Source organism: Papio anubis, chromosome 3 (genome assembly GCF_008728515.1).
Source record: "Papio anubis isolate 15944 chromosome 3, Panubis1.0, whole genome shotgun sequence".
NCBI classification, from domain to species: domain Eukaryota; kingdom Metazoa; phylum Chordata; class Mammalia; order Primates; family Cercopithecidae; genus Papio; species Papio anubis.
Window position 1 is genome coordinate 119,312,282 of NC_044978.1, and position 24,118 is coordinate 119,336,399.

Here is a 24,118-nt window from a genome sequence, read left to right on the forward strand (position 1 = left end):
ATGCAATCTGTCATTGACAAGAAGTCATTATACAGCATATGACTGTATATTTAATTAGAACAAAAAACATGAATTTTGGAATCAGAAAAATCTCAGTTCTGACTCTCAGTCTTACCACTTAATGTCTTTCAGTCTTTTTTTTTTTTTTTTTTTTTTTTTGAGACGGAGTCTCGCTCTGTAGCCCAGGCTGGAGTGCAGTGGCCGGATCTCAGCTCACTGCAAGCTCCGCCTCCCGGGTTTACGCCATTCTCCTGCCTCAGCCTTCCCCAGTAGCTGGGACTACAAGCGCCCGCCACCGCGCCTGGCTAGTTTTTTTTTGTATTTTTTAGTAGAGACGGGGTTTCACCATGTTAGCCAGGATGGTCTCGATCTCCTGACCTCGTGATCTGCCCGTCTCGGCCTCCCAAAGTGCTGGGATTACAGGCTTGAGCCACCGCGCCCGGCCAATGTCTTTCAGTCTTGAGGAAAGAAATGTAATTCCTCTCAATACCTCATAAGGTCATCGTGAGAAAAAGACCTAACACAAACTGGCCTACGTACACGGGTCCTTCCCCTTAACACACTGGATTAACAACTGTGGCTCAAAGCCATTTATAGCCTTCTTGACATTGGGAAACATAGACATTAGATTCTCATTGATCAATCTGCAACTAGATGATTTGTGGATAAAGTATATGACTAAAAAGATATTTTTACCAAAACTAATGCATTTGAAATAAGCTTTCAGAAATATTTTCATACTTTTAAGGTATAAGGATTTTGGCAAATGAATGTGAAACTTCACATCAGTTTCATTGATTTTATGTGTTGTGAAACACTTGGCTCCACTCTATATATAACATACAAAGAAATAAGATATGCCGAGACTTAGTTATTCTATACACCAATAATAAAGAAATGTTAGAGTTTTCTGCTGAATAAGAATTTGATAAAATTTTTAAAATTGTGTTCCTTGGCCAGGTGCAGTGGCACACGCCTGTAAACCAGCATTTTAGGAGGTCAAGGTGGGCAGATCACCTGAGGTCAGGCGTTCGAGACCAGCCTGGCCAACATGGCAAAATCCTGTCTCTACCAAAAATGCAAAAAAATTAGCTGGATGTGGTGGCACACCCTCATGCCTCAGCCTCCTGAGTAGCCCTGTAATCCTAGCTACTCGGGAGGCTGAGGCACGAGAATTGTTTGAGCCCAGGAAGCAGAGATTGCCATGAGCTGAGATCGCACCACTGCACTCCAGCCTGGGCAACAGAGTGAAACTCCATCTCAAAAGAAAAAAAAAAAAAAAAAAATTGTTCCTTTTAAAATTTTGTTCCGTTATTTTATAAATTTCGGAACACTAGATTGGAATGAAAAAATAAGTTATTTTGCTTTTGTTATTTATTTTCATCAACATTTAAGATGAAAGCTCATTAGCACTCCAAAAAAAAAAGAGAATCAGAAGAAATAATAGAAATGTCCATCAGTTTAAAGTTTGGTTAAATAAATTACAGTAAATCTATAAAATGAAACACCGGGCAGTGGTTAAAGTGATTATGTGAATCTAATTCTATTGGCATTGTGGTGTATCTCCAATGAAGGGGACAAAGTAGCATATGTGATACTGACCTATTGATGTAAAATTATAGACTGTGTTTCTCTGCTTCGTTCTCCCATAACCTTCAGTCCTTCCTCTCTCTTAGCACTCAAAACCCTTTACTGTTACTCCTGAGTTAATATTTAATGTCTCCTAGACTATAAGTTCCATGAGAGCAGGAATTTTATCTTTAGCCCCAGCACCTAGACCAGTGTCTGACACTGAATAAATAAAAGTCAATACAGAATTGTTGAATGAGTGGCAAGTCTAAGGAACTCAACTTGTCCTGGATGTTTCCTGATTCCTTTTCAAACTGCTGACAAATCATCCATCTGATTATCTGTTCTGGAAGTTTGCCTAGGACTACCATCAAGCCTGAGGAACTTTCCATTTTCTATCTGTGAGTGTTTGCATCCTTATTCATTTTGATTTTCAGTTTGCACAGCCTCTTTTATTAAATTGTCAGTCCTTCAAAGACAGGGACCATGTTTAGTTTGTTCTTTTTTTTTTTTTTTTTTTCCATATGATACCCAGGAAAATGTTCTCCTTAAAGTGGAGGTCTGTTCAGTGATTAATTGATTTGGCAAGTACAGCCTCCTAAGAGAATAAATTATCAGTTGGGGTTATTATAATTTAATGACAATCACAAACACTCCCTTTCACAGGCCAGGCACTGTGGTTGGAGCTGTATGTCAATTAACTCCTTGATATGGAACCAACTAAGTGTCCATTGACCAATAAGTGGATAAAGAAAATGTGGTAGAAATACACCATGGAATACCACTCAGCCATTTAAAAAAAAAATGAAATAATGTCTTTTGCAGCAGCTTGGATGGAACTGGAGGCCATTATTCCAAGTTAAGTCACTCAGGAATGGAAAACCAAATATCGCATGTTCTCACTTATAAGTGGGAGCTGAGCTATGAGGACACAAAGACATACAGAATGATATAATGGACTTTAGAGGCTGGGGGTGGGGGAGGTTGGGAAGGGGGTGAGGGATAAAAGACTACATATTGGGTGTAGTGTATACTGCTTACGTGACAGGTGCACTAAAAAAGTCAGAATTTACCACTGTAGAATCCATACGTGTAACCAAAAACCACTTGTACCCCAAAATATATTGAAATTAAAAAATATATATATATTTAAAAAGCATCTCTTTAATTCACAAATTCCTCTGAGGGTAGTACCACAAGTCCCATTTTACAGATGAGGCCCCTGAGGCTTCAGCAAGTCTCAGGGACTCACCACAGTCACCCATCTAGTAAGGAAAGGAACAAAGACGAACTTTTCCTAACTCCCAGGTCCATGTTCTTAATCACCTGTGACAATCCCCTCTCATATATCCAGCAGCTGATGAAGTCTTTCCCTCAGGAAACCAACTGGAGGTAGATATGTCATGTCCATCTCATATGCAATATGGTGAATCAGGAGGAGCCGTGAAAGGACGACTCACTAAGTTACTCTCCCAAATGTTTATGTTTGTTTAGACAGTGACCATCATGACCACTAGGGAAGATAGTTTTCTGATTCTGCTTCCCTTGCCTCCTGGACAAAAGCAGAGCAGAGAAGCAGCATAAACCGTGGTTGGGGGCCTGAGAATGATCCCCAACTCTCCACTGCAAACCACCAGGGTCAGGAAGCCTCCGGATAATGCCCTCTCCCTCTTGTTTCGCTTTTTAAGTAGGTAAGCTGCACAGAGCAAAGCACTGTTGCATATTTCTGGACAGCTTATTTCTCTTGCAGAGGAAGACTCATATACACAACTGAAAGGCATTAACATGGGAGAAGATTTGAGGGATTAGAAGGGTGGTGAAGGCGTGGTTGTCCAAAATCCCCCTCTGAGGAGAGATGATTGATATCTGGCTGTCATTCCAAGAAGCTTCTGGTTGACAAATACTGTCTGGTATTTCCTTGCTGATTTCTTACCCTCACACCGCAAGCCCTGATCACTGTGGTCCACTGTGCAAATGCAAATTACCTGAATCAGGCTGCTGGTGACTCACCAACTCCCCTTTAAAGCAACATCAGGTTCAACGCAGTGACAGCTCAGCGTAGAAGCCATGGCTCGCAGACACTGCTTCTCCTACTGGTTACTGGTCTGCTGGTTGGCGGTAACTGTGGCAGAAGGTAAGGGTTTTGCTTTTATTCTACTGTGGGTCCACTAATTAATAAGTTGTAGGAAAAGACAAAATTGGCTCCATGATTATACATTCCCATAAACTGGAAATATTTACCTCACCTTCCATCAGCCTGTGTGGTTAAAGAGAAGGAGGTTGGATTTTGTCACCTGAAGACCTTGGTCCTCGTCTCGGCAATAGCCCTGTGACTTTAGACACGCTTAACATCTCTGAGTATCAGACTCTCATATGTGAAGTGACAATATTAATAATATCCGTCGTTATGGGGTTTGCAAGGACCAAATGAGCTATCATCCGTGAAAAACTCTCTAAGCTAAAAACGCCGTACAAATACTAGTTATTACAGTTACAAAGCTAACAATTCCACTTTGAATTACAGCACCGTCCACTTTCTATCTCCAGCAGCATAGTAATTTGCACATGGTGGGTATTTAGTCTTTGTTCATTGCTTAATTAATCACATCTATTGAGCTGCATTTTGGTGCCACAGAGGTGGACACAGGTTTCTTTCTTTAGGATTATATTAGATTCAATTTCTCAACTGTTCCTATTCTGTTTCTTTGTTCCCACTGCAAAAATGTGTCCTGAGCCTTAGAATTGTTTTGCAAACCCCTAGGGAAAGAAAAGAAGAGGCTAAAGAAGGGATGAAAAGAGGGAAATACAAGGGGAGGAAATCTTGGGGAGCCTAGATTTAACCTTTTTTCAGTTTATTTTAATTCCAAAACTAGATGCTGTTTTGGGAAAATGGACCTAGGAGTCAAACAGAGCCCTTTGCCCCTTTCACGTGTCTTGGGGAGGGGGCTTTGCAGGGGCTCAGCCAAACCCTGCTCATCCCCAGACAGATTCCCTGTTACCATCCCTCAGAGCTCACAATAGACAGGAGAGGGGGAGAGACATCAGAGCTGGTCATGGAATACACAGAAACCCCGTGATGCAACCTCTGCACGTACTCTGGCAATCGGGGGCAGAGCATAGATTATGAACAAAACCTGCCCCCCATATCCCAAGACAAGGTCCCCAAGCCTCAGCTGCTAAAAGTGACATCTAAAAGAAGCATCATAAAACAAAACTAGCCACCTGCCATTTTCTCTGCAAAAAGTGAACGGCTCTTCAGGAGACTTTGTAAACACATAGCTAAACAAGTTATAATGAGATTAGAGATTTATTTTATTCATATCTTAAAAGCACCCACTGAGGCTGGGTGCAGTGGGCTCACACCTGTAATCCCAGCACTTTGGGAGGCCGAGGAGGGCAGATCACCTGAGGTCAGGAGTTCGAGACCAGCCTGACCAACATGGAGAAATCCCATCTCTACTAAAAATACAAAGTTAGCCAGATGTGGTGGCGCATGCCTGTAATCCCAGCTACTCGGGAGACTGAGGCAGGAGAATTGCTTGAACCCGGGAGGTGGAGGTTGTGGTGAGCAGAGATCGTGCCATGGCACTCCAGCTTGGGGAACAAGAGTGAAACTCTGTCTCAAAAAACAAAACACCCGTTGCACCCATTGAAACATCAGATTTGATTTCTGAATTTGACTCACGTTTCCCTACAATCCCTTGAAGTCCTTCAAATGTAGCTTCATTCTATCCCTGCAGCCCTGCTTCCAGTTCATCGCTCACTCACACACACCCTGGATCTGCCAAACAAGGTCATGTGTGGCTCTCCAAACTCACCCTCTTCTCACTGCTGCACAGCAGCAACCACAGCTGCTCCCTCCTCTTGCTTTCACCTCTGTGTGTTGCAATTCTGCTTTAAGGCACAACATTTAAATGCCACTATGATTTTGCCTTTACAAAGTCTTTGTTAAGATGTAATCATTTAAAAATTGCAATTTCTCTTTCTGACACCTTTGACTTCTTACAGCTATTTGTGCATCACCTACGGCACGTACTGCATCTGCTTTGTACTGCAGATCCCCGGCTTCACAGCATCTGCCCACTCCTTGAGCTCAGGCTTTTAATCTTAATCATCTCTGCATTTGCCACAGCCCCTAATGTGGTAACCTGTACCTTGTTGAAACAACTTGACTCACAGGGTAGAATTGAAAGAGGCCTGTCTGATACTTTCTAGGCTCTGATATTTTGTCTGTGAAATCAGAGATTTGACCAAGATAGTCATTCTCTGAGTCTACAAAATAAATTGAGTTTTGCAGTTATTGTGAGTAAATCCATCATAGAACTTATTTTTCTTTCTGACTCAAGTCTGAAAGCACATGAGAATTTTTCTAAGACTCCATGAGCCATGTAAGGGAAGAACTGCACACTTAAACTTCAAGTAGAAAGCTGACTTCTCTTAAAATCAGTGTAGTTCACTGCAAGCCAGCTTTGTCTGCCCAAATAACCACAGAGTATAGGTAATTATAAAAAAAAAAAGGTATTTCATCATTACCTTTTTTTAAAAAAGTACTTGTTTTTAAAGTAGTTGTTGGTATGCTATGAATTTCATGTCTAGACTATAATAAACCACCTTAAAACTGATATTCAAATTCCAAGCAATATTTTGCTTTGTTTCTTCTATTATACTCTATTTTTTTGTTTGTTTGTTTGTTTGAGACGGAGTCTCCCTCTGTTGCCCAGGCTGGAGTGTGTACAGTGGCACCATCTCAGTTCACTGCAACCTCCACCTCCTGGGTTCAAATGATTCTCCTGACTCAGCCTCCAGAGTAGCTGGGATTACAAGTGTCCGCCACCATGCCCGGCTACTTTTTGTATTTTTAGTAGAGATGAGGTTTCACCATGTTGGCCAAGCTGGTCTTGAACTCCTGACCTTAAGTGATCTGCCTGGCTTGGCCTCTCAAAGTGCTGGGATTATAAGTGTGAGCCTCCACGCCTGGCCATTTTTAAATATAAATTATTATTATTACAGATTTTCTGGGACTGAAATTAAATACTCACTGAACTCCACAAAAATATACAGAGAGGAACACTCAAGGTCAGCCTGACCATTTAATTCATCAAGTATTTACTGAGTACCACTATAAGTCAGGGACTATTCTAGGTGCTGGAGACACAGACAGTAACCAAGAGTCAACAGTCCCTGTCATTGGGGAGGTCCTATTCTAATAACATGTGTCCCCAATAGCCCTATCTTTAATGCACAAATGTTATGGGCCTAAGAAAATGGGGCTCAAGCTAACGGAATGTTTCTATAACATTCAAGATTAGTAACCGTAGCTAACACTTATTAAGTGCAGACTGTACATCCAGCAATATTCTCAGCACTTGATATATTTTGTTTCCGATAACACTCACAAAGAGATGATGAGATGGGTAGTATTATTTTCTTCATTTTACAAAGGAGGAAAATGAGACTCAGAGAGGTTAAGGAATCTATCTGTGTTCACCCAGTTATTAAATGGCAGAGCTCAGGGAGCCTGGCTCTAGAGCCTATCCTTTTAAACACTTTGCTGTTCTGCCTCTCAAAATGTTTTTAATCTGCATTTAAATATTTGACCTACTTTGGTCTTATTAAGCTTGCAGAAGAGCTCTCATCTTTGACATCCAGTGCCTTTGAGAGCACGTCAGTATGTTACATAAGGGGAAATATTTGCTTATTATTCAACACACTACTCCTGAGAAGTAGGAACTTGGTAACTTTGCAATTATAGAAACCGGGATTTCTCTCAATCAATTCAATTGTACTGGAGCCGCTGTGCTAGGGACGAGGAGGCAGCAGTCTACAAGACGGTCACGTAGATCTTTCAGTGGAGTAGGCATATAACCACTGAATAATAATCACACAGCTGAAGAGTATGATGAAAGTGGACTCACAGGGCGCTACGAAAGCATGTTGCAAAGCGTTTTAACCAAGCTTCTGGGTAGGAAAGGCCTCCCTGACAAAAAAAAAAAAGAGAGAGAGAGAGAGAGACTTGAAATTGAATAGGAGTCAGCCAGGCAAAGAGTTCAGGAAATGGTGCTCTAGGCATCTGCAACCACCTTTTCAGAAGCCCAGGACAATTGATGACTTTTGCCAAAGTAGCTTTTGGAGAGTGGAGGAGGCAGAGTTAGATTCCAATGGATTAAATAGGGGGAGAAGCAGAATCAGTAGGTGTACAGACTTTAAAGAGAGAGGAGGAGGAACCAAAGAAGTTCATGGCAGATTACCTCAGCTTTCTCTCTGGAATATGAAGCTGATAAATCAACTTAGAGAGGTAGAGAGCGTTTCAAAGCAAATTCTTCAGATGAATGAAGAATGAAAATTTTGAGGGAAATTTGAGGAGGTAGCAAAAGTTTAGAAGATAAGGAACAGAGAAGAACAAAGATAAAAGAATTAATGAGTGTTAGATCAGCTGACATCAGAGACCATAGATGGCATAAACCCACTTTCTCAGATGTGTGGCCATAACTTTGTAAGATGTGACAGGTTCCCACACCAATCACTATTACTCCCACATTTTAGGACACTTGTGCTAGCTAACTGGTGACCCAATAGAATCACCATAGGTCTAGTTTGTTTGGAAGAATGTGGTTTTATGTGGTCCTGCCCACATTCCTGGGTAAGTGATTGAAGCAAGCTTATACCTTGATCTTACACCCTTGAAAATTCCCAGAAAAAGAGAGCACTGAACACTACTGGACATCCCAGAGTCAGAGAAAACCTGCCTTGCCGGCTCTGAAACCCAATTGTTAGAGGAGGATTTAGAGAATATCTTCAGGTTTCTAGAAATGAGATGAGCACAAGAGGCCAGTGGGTAGGTAGTTTTTAACAGCTGGAGCATAGTTAACCTAGTGGCAAAGCTCAAGGCCTCCTTAAGCCTGAGCTGACAGCAAAATGTCAAGATGGGGCTTAAAACAGAGGCCAGTCAGGCCGGGCGCGGTGGCTCACGCCTGTAATCCCAGCACTTTGGGAGGCCGAGGCAGATGGATTACGAGGTCAGAAGATCAAGACCATCCTGGCTAACATGGTGAAACCCCGTCTCTACTAAAAATATAAAGAAAAAAAGAAAAAACTTAGCCGGACGTGGCGGCACGCGCCTGTATTCCCAGCTACTCGGGAGGCTGAGGCAGGAGAATGGCGTGAACCCAGGAGGCGGAGCTTGCAGTGAGCCGATCGCGCCACTGCACTCCAGCCTGGGCGACAGAGCGAGACTCCATCTCAAAAAAAAAAAAAAAAAAAAAAAAAATCAAAGGCTAATTTCTCTCCTAGCGACTGGATTCTTGGCAGAATGTCTTCCTGTAAGGTTCAGAACTTACCAGAAAAAAAGCGACTAATGTGGGATTTGGTCATTTTCTGTAAAGTGTCTCAATCTAGTTTCAGTTACAGAATTTCAATGTACCATGAGTAGCTATGGGAGAAGGGTTTAGCATTTTCTTCGAGGAACAGACACCCATTCAAGCTAGCTTTAGGAACAAGTAGAGCTGGAGGTGGATTATTATAAGGATATCTCTAAGAAACTTAAGAATAGCTAGGGCTCCCTGAAAAGCCAAAAACTGGCCGGCCATGGTGGCTCACGACTATAATCCCAGCACTTTGAGAGGTCCGAGGCAAGTGGATCACTTGAGGTCAGGAGTTCGAGACCAGCCTGGCCAACATGGCGAAACCCCATCTCTACTAAAAATACAAAAATTAGCTGGGTGTGGTGGTGGGCGCCTGTAATCCCAGCTACTCAAGATGCTGGCACAGGAGAATCGCTTGAACCCAGGAGGTGGAGGCTGCAGTGAGCCGAGATCGCACCACTGCACTCAAGCCTGGGCAACAGATGGAGACTCCGTAAAAAAACACCAAGGCCGCTGCTCCCAACATCACTCTGTTACCACAAGGCCTCTGGTCTCTTCTGTCCCAGAGGCCTTCCCTATTTTGCTGCTTCTATGTGCAGACTGGCTTCTCTGCATTCTCAATATTCCGAAGGCCAAAACCTGACACTCCAGCCCCTGCCCTACACCTTCCACTGACGTCTTCCACTGTAACTCAATTCTCAAGTGAGAATCTGATTGGTCACTGACCAGCCAATGAATGAGTTGAGTGTCAATCAGTGGTCCAATCAGCCATAACCAGAAGGTGTATAGGACTGGCAACTCACATTTCCAGGGTTCATGGGTGAAACAGAATATGTAGAAGGGACTACGGACATAGGCAAATAACAAGCATATCCAATACAGCCAAGAAACCTGAATTAAACTGTCCCAAAGGAGAGGGGAATCTAGTCCTTGAGGGGAGGTGGTAAGTGCCTCAGCACTCTCAACTTCCTGTGAGAAGTTCTTCTTTTTTTGAGACAGAGTTTGGCTCTTGTTGTCCAGGCTGGAGTGCAATGGCATGATATCAGCTCACAGCAACCTCCACCTCCCAGGCTCAAGCAGTTCTCCTGCCTCAGCCTCCCAAGTAGCTGGGATTACAGGCATGTGCCATCGTGCCTGGCTAATTTTTGTACTTTTAGTAGAGACGGGGTTTCTCCATTTTGGTCAGGCTGCTCTCGAACTCCTGACCTCAGGTGATCTACGCACGTAAGCCTCCCAAAGTGCTGGGATTACAGGGGAAGTTCATTTTATCATCATTCACACGGGCAACCCTTTCCAGGCAGTATATGTAAGCCTCTAAGGGAGTGAAGGAACAATTTTCTAAAGAAAAGATTACTTTTTCATAGCCAATTTGATTCAATGATACAGTCAAGGAAGACTATGACACTTGAGTTTGATCCAAATTTCTTCTGAAAAGATAATTGCATCCTGGTTCTCAGTGCTCTTTCTCCTGCTGCTTGTAGATGGCCCCTCCCTTCCCCTAGGAAATTATTTCACTGCTTGGGCAGTTGAAGCAGAACTTTTGGATTAATGGCCTTTGGGGGCAGTTGTTTTGATTTTCTTAACATTAAGTTCCTTTTTTCTACTGAATTTTCTTTATTTAGTTGTAATTTACATGCAATAAAATCCTTTTTTTTTTTTTTTGAGATGGAGTCTCACTCCATCACCCAGGCTGGAGTGCAGTGGCACAATCTCGGCTCACTGCAAGCTCTGCCTCCCGAGTTCACGCCATTCTCTTGCCTCAGCCTCCCCAGTAACTGGGACTACAGGTACCCACCGCCACGCCTGGCTAATTTTTTTGTATTTTTAGGAGAGACAGGGTTTCACCATGTTAACCAGGATGGTCTCGATCTCCTGACCTCGTGATCTGCCTGCCTGAGCCTCCCAAAGTGCTGGGATTACAGGCCTGAGCCACTACACCCGGCCAAAATTCATACATTTTAAAAGTACAGCTTGATCACATTTTACATATGGCTACATATAAACATGTGTATGTGTACAAACATATGTATGTACACATATGTGTGTGTTTATATATAAATTATATATGTGTGTGTACACCTGTGTGTATACATATAGATATATAGATAACCATATCTATGTAACAACCACCCAGATCAAGATATGAAACATTTCTAAAGAGTTCCCTGGCTACACTTTCTGCTAAAAAATACCTGTCCTTGCCCTAAGCTGAATTATTATTTTGACCTTTTTTTAAACTATAGATTAATTTTGCTTGCTCTTGAACTTCATATAAAGGGAGTTGTACAGTATGTACACTTTTGTGTCTAACTTGTATTGCTCAACATTCAAGGGATGTATCCACGTTGTAGGTATTAGTAGTTCTGCCTTTTCACTGCTGAGTACTATTTCATTGTATGAATATACACAGTTTCTTCATGCATTCCTCTGTTGATGGACACTTAGATTGTTTCCATTTAGGTTATTATGAATAATGCTACTGTGAACACCCCTGAACGAGTCTTTTTATGGACATAAACATTCACTTCTCCTGGGTAAATTCCCCACAGTGGAAATGCTGGGTCATCAGGTGTGTCTGTGTTTCATTTCATTGAACGCTGGGTGTTCTTTCAAATATACATTGAGATTTCTCTAATTCTCTCTTCCCATCTCTCTCCTCTGCCACCACTCTAAACCACCCTTCTGCTTCTGTTACCAGACCTGTTTCCTGACTTGCGTTTTCCTCTCCACAGGACAAGAAGAGGTATTTACCCCTCCTGGAGACTCACAAAATAACGCAAACCCTACCGACTGCCAGATCTTTACACTCACCCCTCCACCCGCCACGAGGAGTCCGGTCACAAGGGTCCAGCCCATCACAAAGACACCTAGGTGTCCCTTCCATTTTTTTCCACGAAGGCCCAGAATCTATTTTAGGTTTCCAAACAGACCTTTCCTGCCTTCAAGGTGTAACCACCGTTTTCCGTTCCAGCCATTTTATTGGCCACACCGTCGCCTTACTCCTTATAGATATTTCCCCAGAAGAAGACTCCAGAGGGGAAGCTCATCTGAGGAAAGCTGAGAGGGAAGAGAAACCCAAACATACTGAAGCAAAAAAAAAGCCAATCCTTCAGAAAAAGCAGCAAAAAGATTTCTGTTTTATCTTTCCAAACTAACTATTGGATCTGAAGATTAAATATCCTAAACACCACTGACTAGAAACTGTTCTCTTTGTCAGCAGTGAAGATATTGGATCACAGGTTATTGATGTTTGCAAAATTGGACAATAACCACGTTATTTTTATCCTCAACTTCTTATGGTCACAGGATATTTATGCGAATAAAATCTTAAAATGGGTAGCTCTAGTAATTCCTATCCATACTGAGATGCTGAAAGAATCCATCTCCTCCTCTAAATTAAACAGCATTTAAATAAATTGAGATCATTATAAACCACATGAAGACACTAATGACACCGTTTTTATACTCATTGGAAAAAGTACAGAGCAAGATGCAATGACAAAGTAAACTTTAAAAAAAAATTATAAAGCTTAAAGCAATTAAAAAGTTATGGAGAGTCTGACTGTAGATAATACTTTAAAGATATAAACTTGACTTGTCTAACTCAAATAATAATTATTATTATTTTCTTGGAGATAGAGTTTCACTCTTGTTGCCCAGGCTGGAGTGTAGTGGTGCTGTCTCGCCTCACTGCAACCTCTGCCTCCCAGGTTCAAGCGATTCTCCTGCCTCAACCTCCCAAGTAGCTGGGATTATAGGTGCCCGCTACCACACCTGGCTAATTTTTTGTATTTTTAGTAGAGACAGGGTTTCACCATGTTGGCCAGGCTAGTCTTGAACTCCTGACCTCAGGTGATCCACCCACCTCGGCCTCCCAGAGTACTGGGATTGCAGGCGTGAGCCACTGCGTCCAGCCCCAAATAATTACTTTTAAACTATGGTATCTAAATGTACTTTAATGTTGACTTCAACTGATGCAAATTAATTTGATAATTTTCTCACTGTTTGCCGTTATCATTACATAGATGCTGACTAAAATGATAAACTTCCCCTCAAAGTTTTAACATAATTCCAGGTTCAAAAAGCCTGATTAAACTGCTACAAGAATATTCTGGTACCTCTAGAACTCTACAGACATAAGTTCACTCAACCCTTCGAACCTTATATTCTCAGGGTGCAATATGAGAAACAAATCCCACAGATTGCATTCATTGGTTATTTGTTTTGGCCACTCTGTAAAACACAGCTTCCTGTTTATGCCACTTATCTTGCCTGTAACATAAGAACTTTAGTTCTGCATATGTGGTCAGTGGCTTGCACTTTTTCCTCCCAAGATCTATGTGCAAAAGTTGCTGCTACTACTGCTGCTAAAAAAAAACAGAAAAAAAAAAAAATCAGCACGAAGACAGGAAAGGACTTTGGGAATGGTTGCCCTGAAAAAGAAAAGAGAGATAAAATCATCATGCTATGTTTCTTTGCTTTATTAAAATGGTCAAAAAAGATTAAAAAAAAACTATTTAATTCACATTCTAGAAAATATTCATTTTAAGAACAGATTTTTGCTTCAAATTTACAGGCTTCAATAAAAACCTACTTGAAAACGTCATCAGAAAAACAAAACAAAACTATATTTTGAAATAAACCCTACCTGCTCTCTTTTTTTGGTTGATGGGGACATACCAGAAAAGGGCCAGCTTCGGGCAAACTTGAAGACAGATAAAGGTTTGTATTTGAAAACCACCTCCCCTTCTGACTCTCCTCCTTTATTCTGGCATGTCACCACTCACCTAGGTACTCGGTGTCAGGCAAGATAAGTGGCATAAACAGGAAGCCATGTTTACAGAGTGGCCAAAAACTAACCTGCCTTTGACTGGGCTTTCTCTTCCCAAATGTTAGGACTTTTGCAATTCAAAATTTAATTGTTCTGAAATCTAGTCCTTGAAGGACTCGCTAAGTAATATGTAAGCCTCAGGTAAACTAAGACAAACTAATGATGGATGAACAGCTTCAATGCATTAATCACTGTATGTATTATAGAAGGCAGGCTATTCCTATAGAGTTTCAGGGTAAGGGCCTTTTCAACATAGCTCTAGGTAAAATTTCATTATTCCTCACCCTGGAACACACATAGAATATGAGAAGCAGCCCACACCTGCAATTAAAAGTATAGGCCTAGGAGTGCAAAAGGCTTATTTGTGGGGAGGGAAGTATATGCTTTTGTGACTTAGAAAAATTTGCATCATTCCTTTGGATTCATAAGTTTGCTTTTTAAATACAGAGATTCCTAGCAGGTTTATTGAATTAGAAGGATAATGTGGAACAACTAATACCTCCAAGTGAATTAGTTTCTCAAATGAGTTCCTTTCAACTAGCTGTGTTTGAAGCAATGGGAGTCTGTGGGAAGGGTATAATAACTCTTCAATGCATTTTTTTTCTTTGAGGCAGGAATTACAACAATAGTATTGTAAGTCTAAAGTTCTAATTATGCCCAAAACACATAGCCTGAATCTAATAGTCAAAAATAAACTCAAATTGAGGAACATTTGCAAAACCGGCATCTTCAAAAGTGTAGATGTCATGGAAGACAGCGGTTAAAGGAGATTGAAGTGGCATGACAATTCAGTGTAATACGTGACCTCCAATTAGATCCTGGAGGTCAGAAGGGGAGGGACAGGACATTTTCGCATAACTAGGACAACTGGCAAATTCTAAATTTGGACCATGTATTAGGTAATAGCATTCTGTCAATGTTAAACTTTCTGAATTTCATAATTGTGTAAGAGAATATTCCTGTTCTTAGGAAACAGATTTTGAAGCATTTGAGGGTAAATAAGTATGATTTCTGCAACTAAATCTCAAAAGATTCAGGAAAAATATGCATATATATGCAGATATGTGCATATATATGACACATAGATACATAGACCTATAGATAGATAGGAAGTAATAAATGACATGTGGCAAAATGTTTTTCTAGTTGACGTATTTGACTAAAGTGTATATGGGAGTTGTTTGTACTATTCTTGCAGCTCTTCTAGAGTTTGATATTATTTCAAGAACAATATTTAAAAAGCATTGTTGAAAACAACACAAAAAATTAATCTCAGATGTATCCATGCCCTTGAGGATAAGGTAAAAATGAAATCCCATTCCCGTTTTCCCACACTAACAACAGCCTTTAGGTGACTCACATTGGTTATAAGAGTGATGGGGCATGGAGACTGGCTGAGCTGAGACTCAGATGAGCACTATTATTGGGGGAAGAGTAGTTTTTAATTGGGGGAGGAAGAAAAAGTTTAGCTGGAAGTTTGGGTGCAAAGGAAGAAAAGAAATGAACTAGCATGTACCTCCCATGACCGCCACCACCAGCTAGCCCCCTGGGTTGAATTTGAGCCTCCATAGTTGGCAGTGAGCACCAGAAGCTGATGTCAGTATTTTAAGAGACACTGGGGGCCTCTGAACATAACAGCATTGATTTGGGGTCAAGATGACACAGTGTGGCACAGATTTGAGGGAAGGCCGTTAGCTCCACCTCTGCACAGAACCCACTCCTACTCCGGCACCCTGCAAAACAGCAGCAACTTTTGGACAATTAGGAAACAGCAGCACCTTATATTGAACACTGGTCTCATCACAAAGGATAGTGTCCACCTAAGCAGTGAGGAAGTGCCTTGCAGGGATTTGTGGGCAGCACGTGTCCACAAGAGACAGCTTAGCCAAAAGGATATGTAGGCTGTGTGGGGTCTGCTACTGAACAATTGGTTTGTGATACATTTAAACCGTGGTCAACAATGGAGTTTCTAGGTTCCTGATTAAAAATGAAAAATGTTTAAAGAGGCTACTTATTCTATAAATGTTACCTCATGTTATTTGAAAAATTATTTGAGGAGGTCTGCTAGTTTGCTAGGGCTCCCATAACAAAATATCAGACTGGGTGGCTTAAACAACAGAAATTTACTTCTGGAGGCTAGAAGTCTTAAGATCAAAATGCCATCAGGATTGCTTTTGATGTAGGACAGGTGAGCCCCAAAGTGGGGCTTAGCCTGTGAGGGTTCTTGGCTTTGCCTAAGAAAAAATTCAAGGCCAAGCCAGAGGTAGAAGGAAACAGCTTTATTGAAGAGGCAGCGTTACAGCTTTGTGACGGCTCCTGCAGAGCAGGGCTACCCTGTAGGCAGAGAGTAGTACCCCAGGGCAGTTTTGCAGTCATATTTATACCCATTTGTAAGTGCATGCAGATTAAGGGGTGACTTATGCAGAAGTTTTAGTAAATTTTGTGTCACTGGGTCAGTGCCATGGAAAGGGGCAGTAACTCGTGGGTGTTGCTGAGTGGTGACAACATGCTAGCAGCCCTCACTCACTCTCGGTGCCTCCTTGGCCTCAGGGTCCACTCTGGTCATGCTCGAGGAGCCCTTCAGCTCGCCACTGTGCTGTGGGGGCCCCTCTCTGGGGTTTGCCAAGGCCGAAGCTGACTCCCTCTGCTTATGGGGAGGTGTGGAGCAGGAGGCGCAGGCAGCAGGCGGGGCTGCGCGTGGCTGGTTCGGGTTCCACGTGGGTGTGGGCTTGGGGCCCCTCACTTGGTGGTGGCTGGCCAGCACCTGCTGGGCTTGATCAGGGGACAAGCTCCCCCTGGGCTGCTGGAGTGCCCGGGCTAGGTGACACAGAATCCTGCGGTGAGTGCTGGTGAGAGGTGAAGCCAGCTGGGCTTCTGGGTCAGGTGGGGTTTTGGAGAACTTTTGTGTCTAGCTAAAGGATTGCAAACGCACCAATCAGCACTCTGTGTCTAGCTAATCTAGTGGGGACTTGGGGAACTTTTGTGTCTAGCTAAAGGACCGTAAATGCACCAATCAGCACTCTGTGTCTAGCTAAAGGTTTGTAAACTTTTTTTCTCTAACGGGAAAATAGAACACAGGGAGCCACTCAGTTTGCTCCCGACACCCCTTTCTAGCCGCTCACTGGAGCTCCCTTGGCAAGTACTCTAGGAGTATGGGGAAATGAAAACAACAAATTCACACACCTTTTTAACATACACAACCAGTTCTGTCTACCCAACCAAGGTATATTCTTCTTATGTGGAACATCGACCTATATCTGCCTCCCCACTAACTGGACAGACACCTGCACCTTAGTCCTTTTAAGTCCAACACTAGCATTGCCCCAGGAAATCAGACCTTATCAGTACCCTCAAAGCTCAAGTCCGTCAGCGCAGAGCCATACAACTAATACCCCTACTTATAGGGTTAGGAATGGCTACTGCTACAGGAACTGGAATAGCCAGCTTATCTACTTCATTATCCTACTACCACACACTCTCAAAGGATTTCTCAGACAGTTTGCAAGAAATAACGATGTCTATCCTTACTTTACAATCCCAAATAGACTCTTTAGCAGCAGTGACTCTCCAAAACCGCAGAGGCCTAGACCTCCTCACTGCTGAGAAAGGAGGACTCTGCACCGTCTTAGGGGAAGAGTGTTGTTTTTACACTAACCAGTCAGGGATAGTACGAGATGCCGCCCAGCATTTACAGGAAAAGGCTTCTGAAATCAAACAACGCCTTTCAAACTCTTATACCAACCTCTGAAGTTAGACAACATGGTTTCTCCCCTTTCTAGGTCCCATGGCAACCGTCTTGCTGTTACTCGCCTTTGGACCCTGTATTTTTAAATTTCTTGTCAAATTTGTTTCCTCCAGAATCAAGGCCATCAAGCTACAGATGGTCTTACAAATGGAACTCCAAATGAGCTCAACTAACAACTTCTACCAAGGACCCCTGGACCAACCCACTGGCCCTTCCACTGGCCTAAAGAGTTCCCGTCTGGAGAACGCTACAACTGCAGGGCCCCTTCTTTGCCTCTATCCAGCAGGAAGTAGCTAGAGCAGTCATCAGCCAAATTCCCAACGGCAGTTGGGGTGTCCTATTTAGAGGTGGGATTGAGAGGTGACAACATGCTAGCAGCCCTCGCTCACTCTTGGTGCCTCCTCAGCCTTGGCGTCCACTCTGGCCACGCTCAAGGAGCCCTTCGGCCTGCCGCTGCACTGTGGGGGGCCCTCTCCGGGGCTGGCCGAGGCGGGAGCTGGCTCCCTCTGCTTGTGGGGAGATGTGGAGGGGGAGGCGTAGGCGGGAGCTGGGGCTGTGTGCAGCACTCTCCGGCCGGCAGGGGTTCCAGGTGGGTGTGGGCTCAGTGGACCTGCACTTGGCACAGCTGGCAGGTGCCTGCTGGGATAGATCAGGGAACGAGCTCCCTCTGGGCTTCTGGAGTGCCCAGGCTAGGTGCCACAGAGTCCTGCGGTGAGTGCTGGTAAGAGGTGAAGCCGGCTGGGCTTCTAAGACAGGTGGGGACTTGGAGAACTTTTGTATCTAGCTAAAGGATTGTAAACGCACCAATCAGCACTCTGTGTCTAGCTAAAGATTGTAAATGCACCAATCAGCACTCTGTATCTAGCTAATCTAGTGGGGACTTGGGGAACTTTTGTGTCTAGCTAAAGGATTGTATATGCACCAATCAGCACTCTGTGTCTAGCTAAAGGATTGTATATGCACCAATCAGCACTCTGTGTCTAGCTAAAGGTTTGTAAATGCACCAACCACCACTCTGTGTCTTAGCTAATCTAGTGGGGACTTGGAGAACTTTTGTGTCTAGCTAAAGGATTGTAAACACACCAATCAGCACTCTGTGTCTAGCTAAAGGTTTGTCAAAAGCAGACCAATCAGCTCTCTGTAAAATGGACCAATCAGCAGGATGTGGGTGGGGTCAGATAAGGGAATAAAAGCAGGCTGCCTGAGGCAGCAGCAGCAACCCAGCTGGTTGCCTTCCACAGTGTGGGCTGTGGAAGGTTTGTTCTTTTGCTTTTTTCAATAAATCTTGCTGCTGCTCACTCTTTGGGTCCGCACTACCTTTATGAGCTGTAACACTCACTGCGAAGGTCTGCAGCTTCACTCCTGAATTCAGTGAGACCACCAACCCACCAGAAGGAAGAAACTCTAGACACATGTGAATATCTGAAGGAACAAACTCCGGACACACCATTTTTAAGAACTGTAACACTCACGGGTCCGTGGCTTCATTCTTGAAGTCAGCGAGACCAAGAACCCACCAATTCTGGACACATTGCCATGACAATGGTAAATTGACACAGCACACTGATGGGTGTGTCTGATTGAAGGGTATTGGAGGGTGCTTCCTCCTCACTGTCCACCACCGTTTTAGCTAGTCCTCCATCTGGTCTGATGTCTAAGCCCCACCTCTGGAGTCCAGTCCTGCTTCCTGCTTCAGTTTCCTCTGAGGCCTCTCTCCCTGTCTGCAGATGGCCACCCTCTTCCTCCTCTTCACATGGCCATTTCTCTGTGTACATGTGCTGCTGGTGTCTCTCTTGTGTGACTAGATTTCTTCTTATAAAGACACCAGTCAGATTGGATTAGGGCCCATCCTAACAGCCTCATTTTAGATTAATCACCTCATTAAAGGCTCCATCTCCAAACAGTCACATGGTGAAGTACTGAGGAGGCTAAGTCTTCAACGTATGAAGTTGGGGGAACACAATTCAGTCCATAACAAGAAGTATCCAATTTTCATAGCAGTAACTACAAACTCCTAGAGCAGCTACATAATCTAGAGAAACCTGGCTCTGATTCTTAAAAAAACAGGGTTACAATGCTCAAGCACCTTTTTTTTTTTTTTTTTTGAGATGGAGTTTCGCACTTGTCACGCAGGCCGGAGTGTAATGGTGCCATCTTGGCTCACTGCAACCTCCGCCTCCAAGGTTCAAGCAATTCTCCTGCCTCGACCTCCCGAGTAGCTGGGACTACAGGTGTGCGCCACCACACCCGGCTAATTTTTGTATTTTTAATAGAGACGGGGTTTCACCATAATTGGCCAGGCTGGTCTTGAACTCCTTACCTCAATCCACCTGCCTCAGCCTCCCAAAGTGCTGAGATTACAGGCGTGAGCCACCACACCCAGCTCAAGCACTGTTATACATAAGAAAAATAGGCCAGGCAGGCCTGGTGGCTCACACCTGTAATCCTCACATTTTGGGAGTCCGAGGTGGGCAGATCACTTGAGCCCAGGATTTGGAGATCAGCCTGGGCAACATGGTGGAACTCCATCTCTACAACAAAATCCAAAAATAAAAAATTAGCTGGGAGTAGTGGCATGTGCCTGTCATCTCAGCTACTCAGTAGACTAAGGTGGGAGGATTGCTTGAGCCCAGGAGGTCGAGGTTACAGTGACCCATACCACACCACTGCACTCCCACCTGGATGATGGAAGGAGACCCTATCACAAAATAATAACAATAATAATAATAATAGAAAAAATAGGCCAGGCATGGTGGCTCACACCCATAATCCTAACACTTTGGGAGTCTGAGGCAGGCAGATTGCTCAAGTCCAGGAGTTTGAGACCGGCCTGGGCAACATGGCAAAACCCAGTCTCTACAAAAAAAAAAAAAAAAAATATATATATATATATATATATATATACACACACACACAAAAAAAAAAATTAGCTGGGTGTGGTGGCACGTGCCTATAGTAGCAGCTGCTTGGGAGGCTGAGCTATGATCACACCACTGTATTCCAACCTGGGCAACAGAGAGTGACCTGGTCTCAAAAATAAGAAGAATAAGAAATAAAGATAAAATAAAGAGAACCACCACTTTTCCAAGCACAGAGCATATTTTACTTAGTTTTACAATCAAATGTAAGTGGAGATCAGATTCCTATAGGAAGCTCCAGGTTTGTTCTAAACAGCAGAGAGACAAACCAACGAAGAGTGGGCGGTATGAAAGAGTAGACACAACTGAACAATGTGCGTGGGGCCCTCGGTTCTATAAACCTCAACAACGTGTAGGGTCATCATCAAGTAAAACCACTGAAATGTCCCACTCCTATAATCCCAGCACTTTGGGAGACCGAGGCAGGCGGATCACCTGAGGTCAGGAGTTTGAGATCAGCCTGGCCAACATGGTGAAGCCCCATCTCTACTAAAAATACAAAAAATTAGCCAGGTATGGTGGTGGGCACCTGTAATCCCAGCTACTTGGGAGGCTGAGGCAGGAGAATCGCTTGAACCCAGGAGGCGGAGGCTGCAGTGAGCCGAGATGGCGCCCCTGCACTCCAGCCTGGGCAACAAGAGTGAAACTGTGTCTCAAAAAGAAAGAAAGAAAGAAAGAAAAAAACAAAACACTGAAGTGTGACAAAATAGCTCTAAACTGAAAACAACATAAATGTCCACCCACAGTAGAATGGGTAAATCCATTGCTTTTCTTTCCTACACTGGAATACTACACATCAATGAAAACCAACAGATTACTGCTATTAATACATAGATGATTCTCAGATTTCATACTGAGTGAAAGAAATCAGTCACAAAAGAGTACATAGAGTAAGATTCCATTTACGTGAAACTCAGGAACAGGCAAAACTAATCCATGGTGATAGAGGCCTGAATAACGATGACCTTGGTTTGAGAAAGGGGCAAGAGAGAGCATGGTAGGAGCTGGAGGTAGTCCGTACCTTGCTCGCTCTGGATGGTGGTCACAGGGGTGTATACATTTATAAAAATTATCATATGATATATGTAAGATTTACGTATTTTACTAGATATGTTACATATTAATTGGAAGAATTTAAAATGCTGCAGTGTGGTGGCACACACCTGTAGTCCCAGCTACTCGGGAGGATGAGGCAGGAGAATGGCTTATACCCGGAAGGCAGAGGTTGTAGCGAGCCAAGATCGCACCACTGCACTCCAGCCTAGGCGATGGAGCAAGACTCTGTCTCAAAAAAAAAAAAAAAATGCTGCAGTGTACAGGAAATCAGTAAATGCACCCTTATTACAGTTGCAGCTTTTGTTTATCAAACAAGCATTTGAATATTCCGTGGACTGGCAGTTACCAAGGTTGTATTAAGTAGGATTTCCCTGAATATTTTTTAGTATATATCAATAAACATTTGTGCTTCCCAGCTAGGGTAAATTTAAACCAGAAATCTTTCAACAGTCTTAAATGTAATCTTACGCATCATACAGTTGGCTAGCCAGAGAACCACAAAAACAGATAGAGACACATTCCAAAGAGAAAATCTCTCTCTCAGCTTCATCATTGGAAAAATGTAGACTGGACAGTAGGAGTTCAAGGATTTGTGTGGAAGGGATCATCACAAACAGATAATCACCTCTGCAAGCTTTTCTTTTTTTTTTTTTTTTTTTTGAGACGGAGTCTTGCTCTGTGCCCCAGGCTGGAGTGCAGTGGCGCGATCTCGGCTCACTGCAAGCTCCGCCCCCCCGGGTTCACGCCATTCTCCTGCCTCAGCCTCCCGAGTAGCTGGGACTACAGGCGCCCGCCACCTCGCCCGGCTAATTTTCTTGTATTTTTAGTAGAGACAGGGTTTCACCGTGTTAGCCAGGATGGTCTCGATCTCCTGACCTCGTGATCCGCCCGTCTCGGCCTTCCAAAGTGCTGGGATTACAGGCTTGAGCCACCGCGCCCGGCCTCTGCAAGCTTTTCACACAGGTCTTTAGAGTGGCCTGCAGGACCTGGCCTACCCACTCCCCATCCCCACCCTCCTCCTCTCTGAACTCATCTCACACCACTCTCTTCTTCCCACTCCACTCCTGACACACTGTCCTCCTCGCTGTTTCACAAACTCAGCAAGCACACTCCCTCCTCAGGGGCTGTGCCCTTGCAGGTGGGTCTGCTCTTCCCCCAGAGATCCACATGGCTCCTTCCCTTTCTTCAGGACATTCATAAAATTCCACTTCAGTTCCCTGGCCACCCTATCAAAATGTGCAGGCAGAGACCCACTTCATCTCCCTGTTCCCGGCTTTATTTTTATACCCAGCATGTTTCACATTTAAGCACCCACAGGTATTCTTTGTTATCTTGTTTGTTATTTGTAGAGATTTTTGTCCATTTTGCTCACTTTTTTTTGTTTTTTGTTTTGTTTTGTTTTTTGAGACAGGGTCACGCTCTATTGCCCAGGCTGGAGTGCAGTGGCATGATCACAGCTCACTGCAGGCTCAGCCTCCCGAGCTCCAAAGATCCTTCACTTCAGCTGGGACAGGGACTACAGGCATGCACCATGATGCCAGATCAATTTTTGTATATTTTTGTAGAGATGGGGTTTTGTCATGTTGCCCAGGCTGTTCTTGAACACCTGAGCTCAAGCAATCCACTCACCTCAGCCTCTCAAAGTGCTGAGATTACAGGCTTGAGTCACCACACCTGGCCTTTGTTCACTTCTTTATCCCTGGGACTTAAAACATGGTCTGCACTCAATAAATATTTGTTAAATAAATGAATTTTTAAACATCCTGCTCTTTAACCCTATTTGCTTCTATGTATCAGTTCACATATATCAGGGGAAGCCTCAAGATTTAAAAATCTTCACTCAGAAAAAAAGAACTATTGAGGAGAGAAAGATAAGGCACACACGTCTCTCTCAAATAAAATAGTTACTGGTCACCAATGTATGCTTTCAATCTCCTTTCAGGATTTTTTAAATGAATTTCTCTTTTAAAATGAATTATCTGTTTCACTGTAGATGCAATTTTCTCTCTTTCAGTAGTCTGTTGCAGGGTAGGTAGGAACGGCAACCAAAGATAGAGAATGGGCCAGTTCAATTGCTGACTTAATTTTGTAATTCTCTCAAACTTCTATTAGCAGGATCTATCACTCTCTCTTTTTTAAACTGGGTCCAATCCTATTTCTAAAACCCCTCCTCCAGGGCCAGGTCAAGACACATAGGTTTCCTTGGAAGGCTAATTATTTGAGATCGCTCTTCAAACAGTTATTCTTCAGATCTGTTCCAAAAGCACAGAGAAATTGATTTTCTGCCAGCAAAATTTATTTACTTCCTGGCTTACGTTCTCAATTAAAAGGTTATTACATGTTCTGCACATAATAAATTTTTTAACTTCTTTAGAAACATTTTTTACAATTTACTCCACCTGGATAATTAGATGCTCACCCTCACTCAGGATAGAGGTAGATTTCATAGAGTAATAGCAATAAAAATTTAAAGTTCTGTTTCCGTATTGGCAATACGTTTCTCCTTTTCTACAGCCCCTCTTCATTTTTCTTTGATGATTCTGTTTTTCAAATCAGCACGTTGAGAAGTGTATCAAGTGTTTAAATTTTAGACACAAAATACATGGCTTATTTTCCTGAAACAACATTATGCCCTGCA

The 24,118-nt window shown here is 43.2% G+C and overlaps 1 protein-coding gene across 3 annotated transcripts; it reads left to right on the forward strand.

Moving 5' to 3' along the window:
• The first annotated feature begins 2,569 nt into the window (after positions 1-2,569).
• On the forward strand, positions 2,570-13,451 carry ODAPH (odontogenesis associated phosphoprotein). 3 transcript variants are annotated; one of them, XM_021938515.2, is made up of 3 exons: positions 2,570-3,703; positions 4,094-4,137; positions 11,663-12,085. In XM_021938515.2, exons 1-3 carry the CDS (start codon positions 3,637-3,639, stop codon positions 12,083-12,085), a joined length of 534 nt encoding a protein of 177 aa, XP_021794207.1. In that variant the 5' UTR covers positions 2,570-3,636. The 3 variants fall into 3 exon arrangements, with proteins under 3 accessions (XP_021794207.1, XP_021794206.1, XP_017814250.1); XM_021938514.2 differs by lacking the exon at positions 4,094-4,137 and adding an exon at positions 11,391-11,499 and having other exon boundaries at positions 2,572-3,703; XM_017958761.3 differs by lacking the exon at positions 4,094-4,137 and having other exon boundaries at positions 2,575-3,703; positions 11,663-13,451.
• The last annotated feature ends 10,667 nt before the right edge of the window (positions 13,452-24,118 follow it).

Coding starts and splice junctions, on each gene's coding strand:
- ODAPH (XM_021938515.2), top strand. CDS start 3,637: ATGGCTCGCAGACACTGCTTCTCCTACTGGTTACTGGTCTGCTGGTTG. Junction 3,704..4,093: donor GGCGGTAACTGTGGCAGAAG/GTAAGGGTTTTG, acceptor TTTGAATTACAG/CACCGTCCACTTTCTATCTC. Junction 4,138..11,662: donor AGCATAGTAATTTGCACATG/GTGGGTATTTAG, acceptor TCCTCTCCACAG/GACAAGAAGAGGTATTTACC.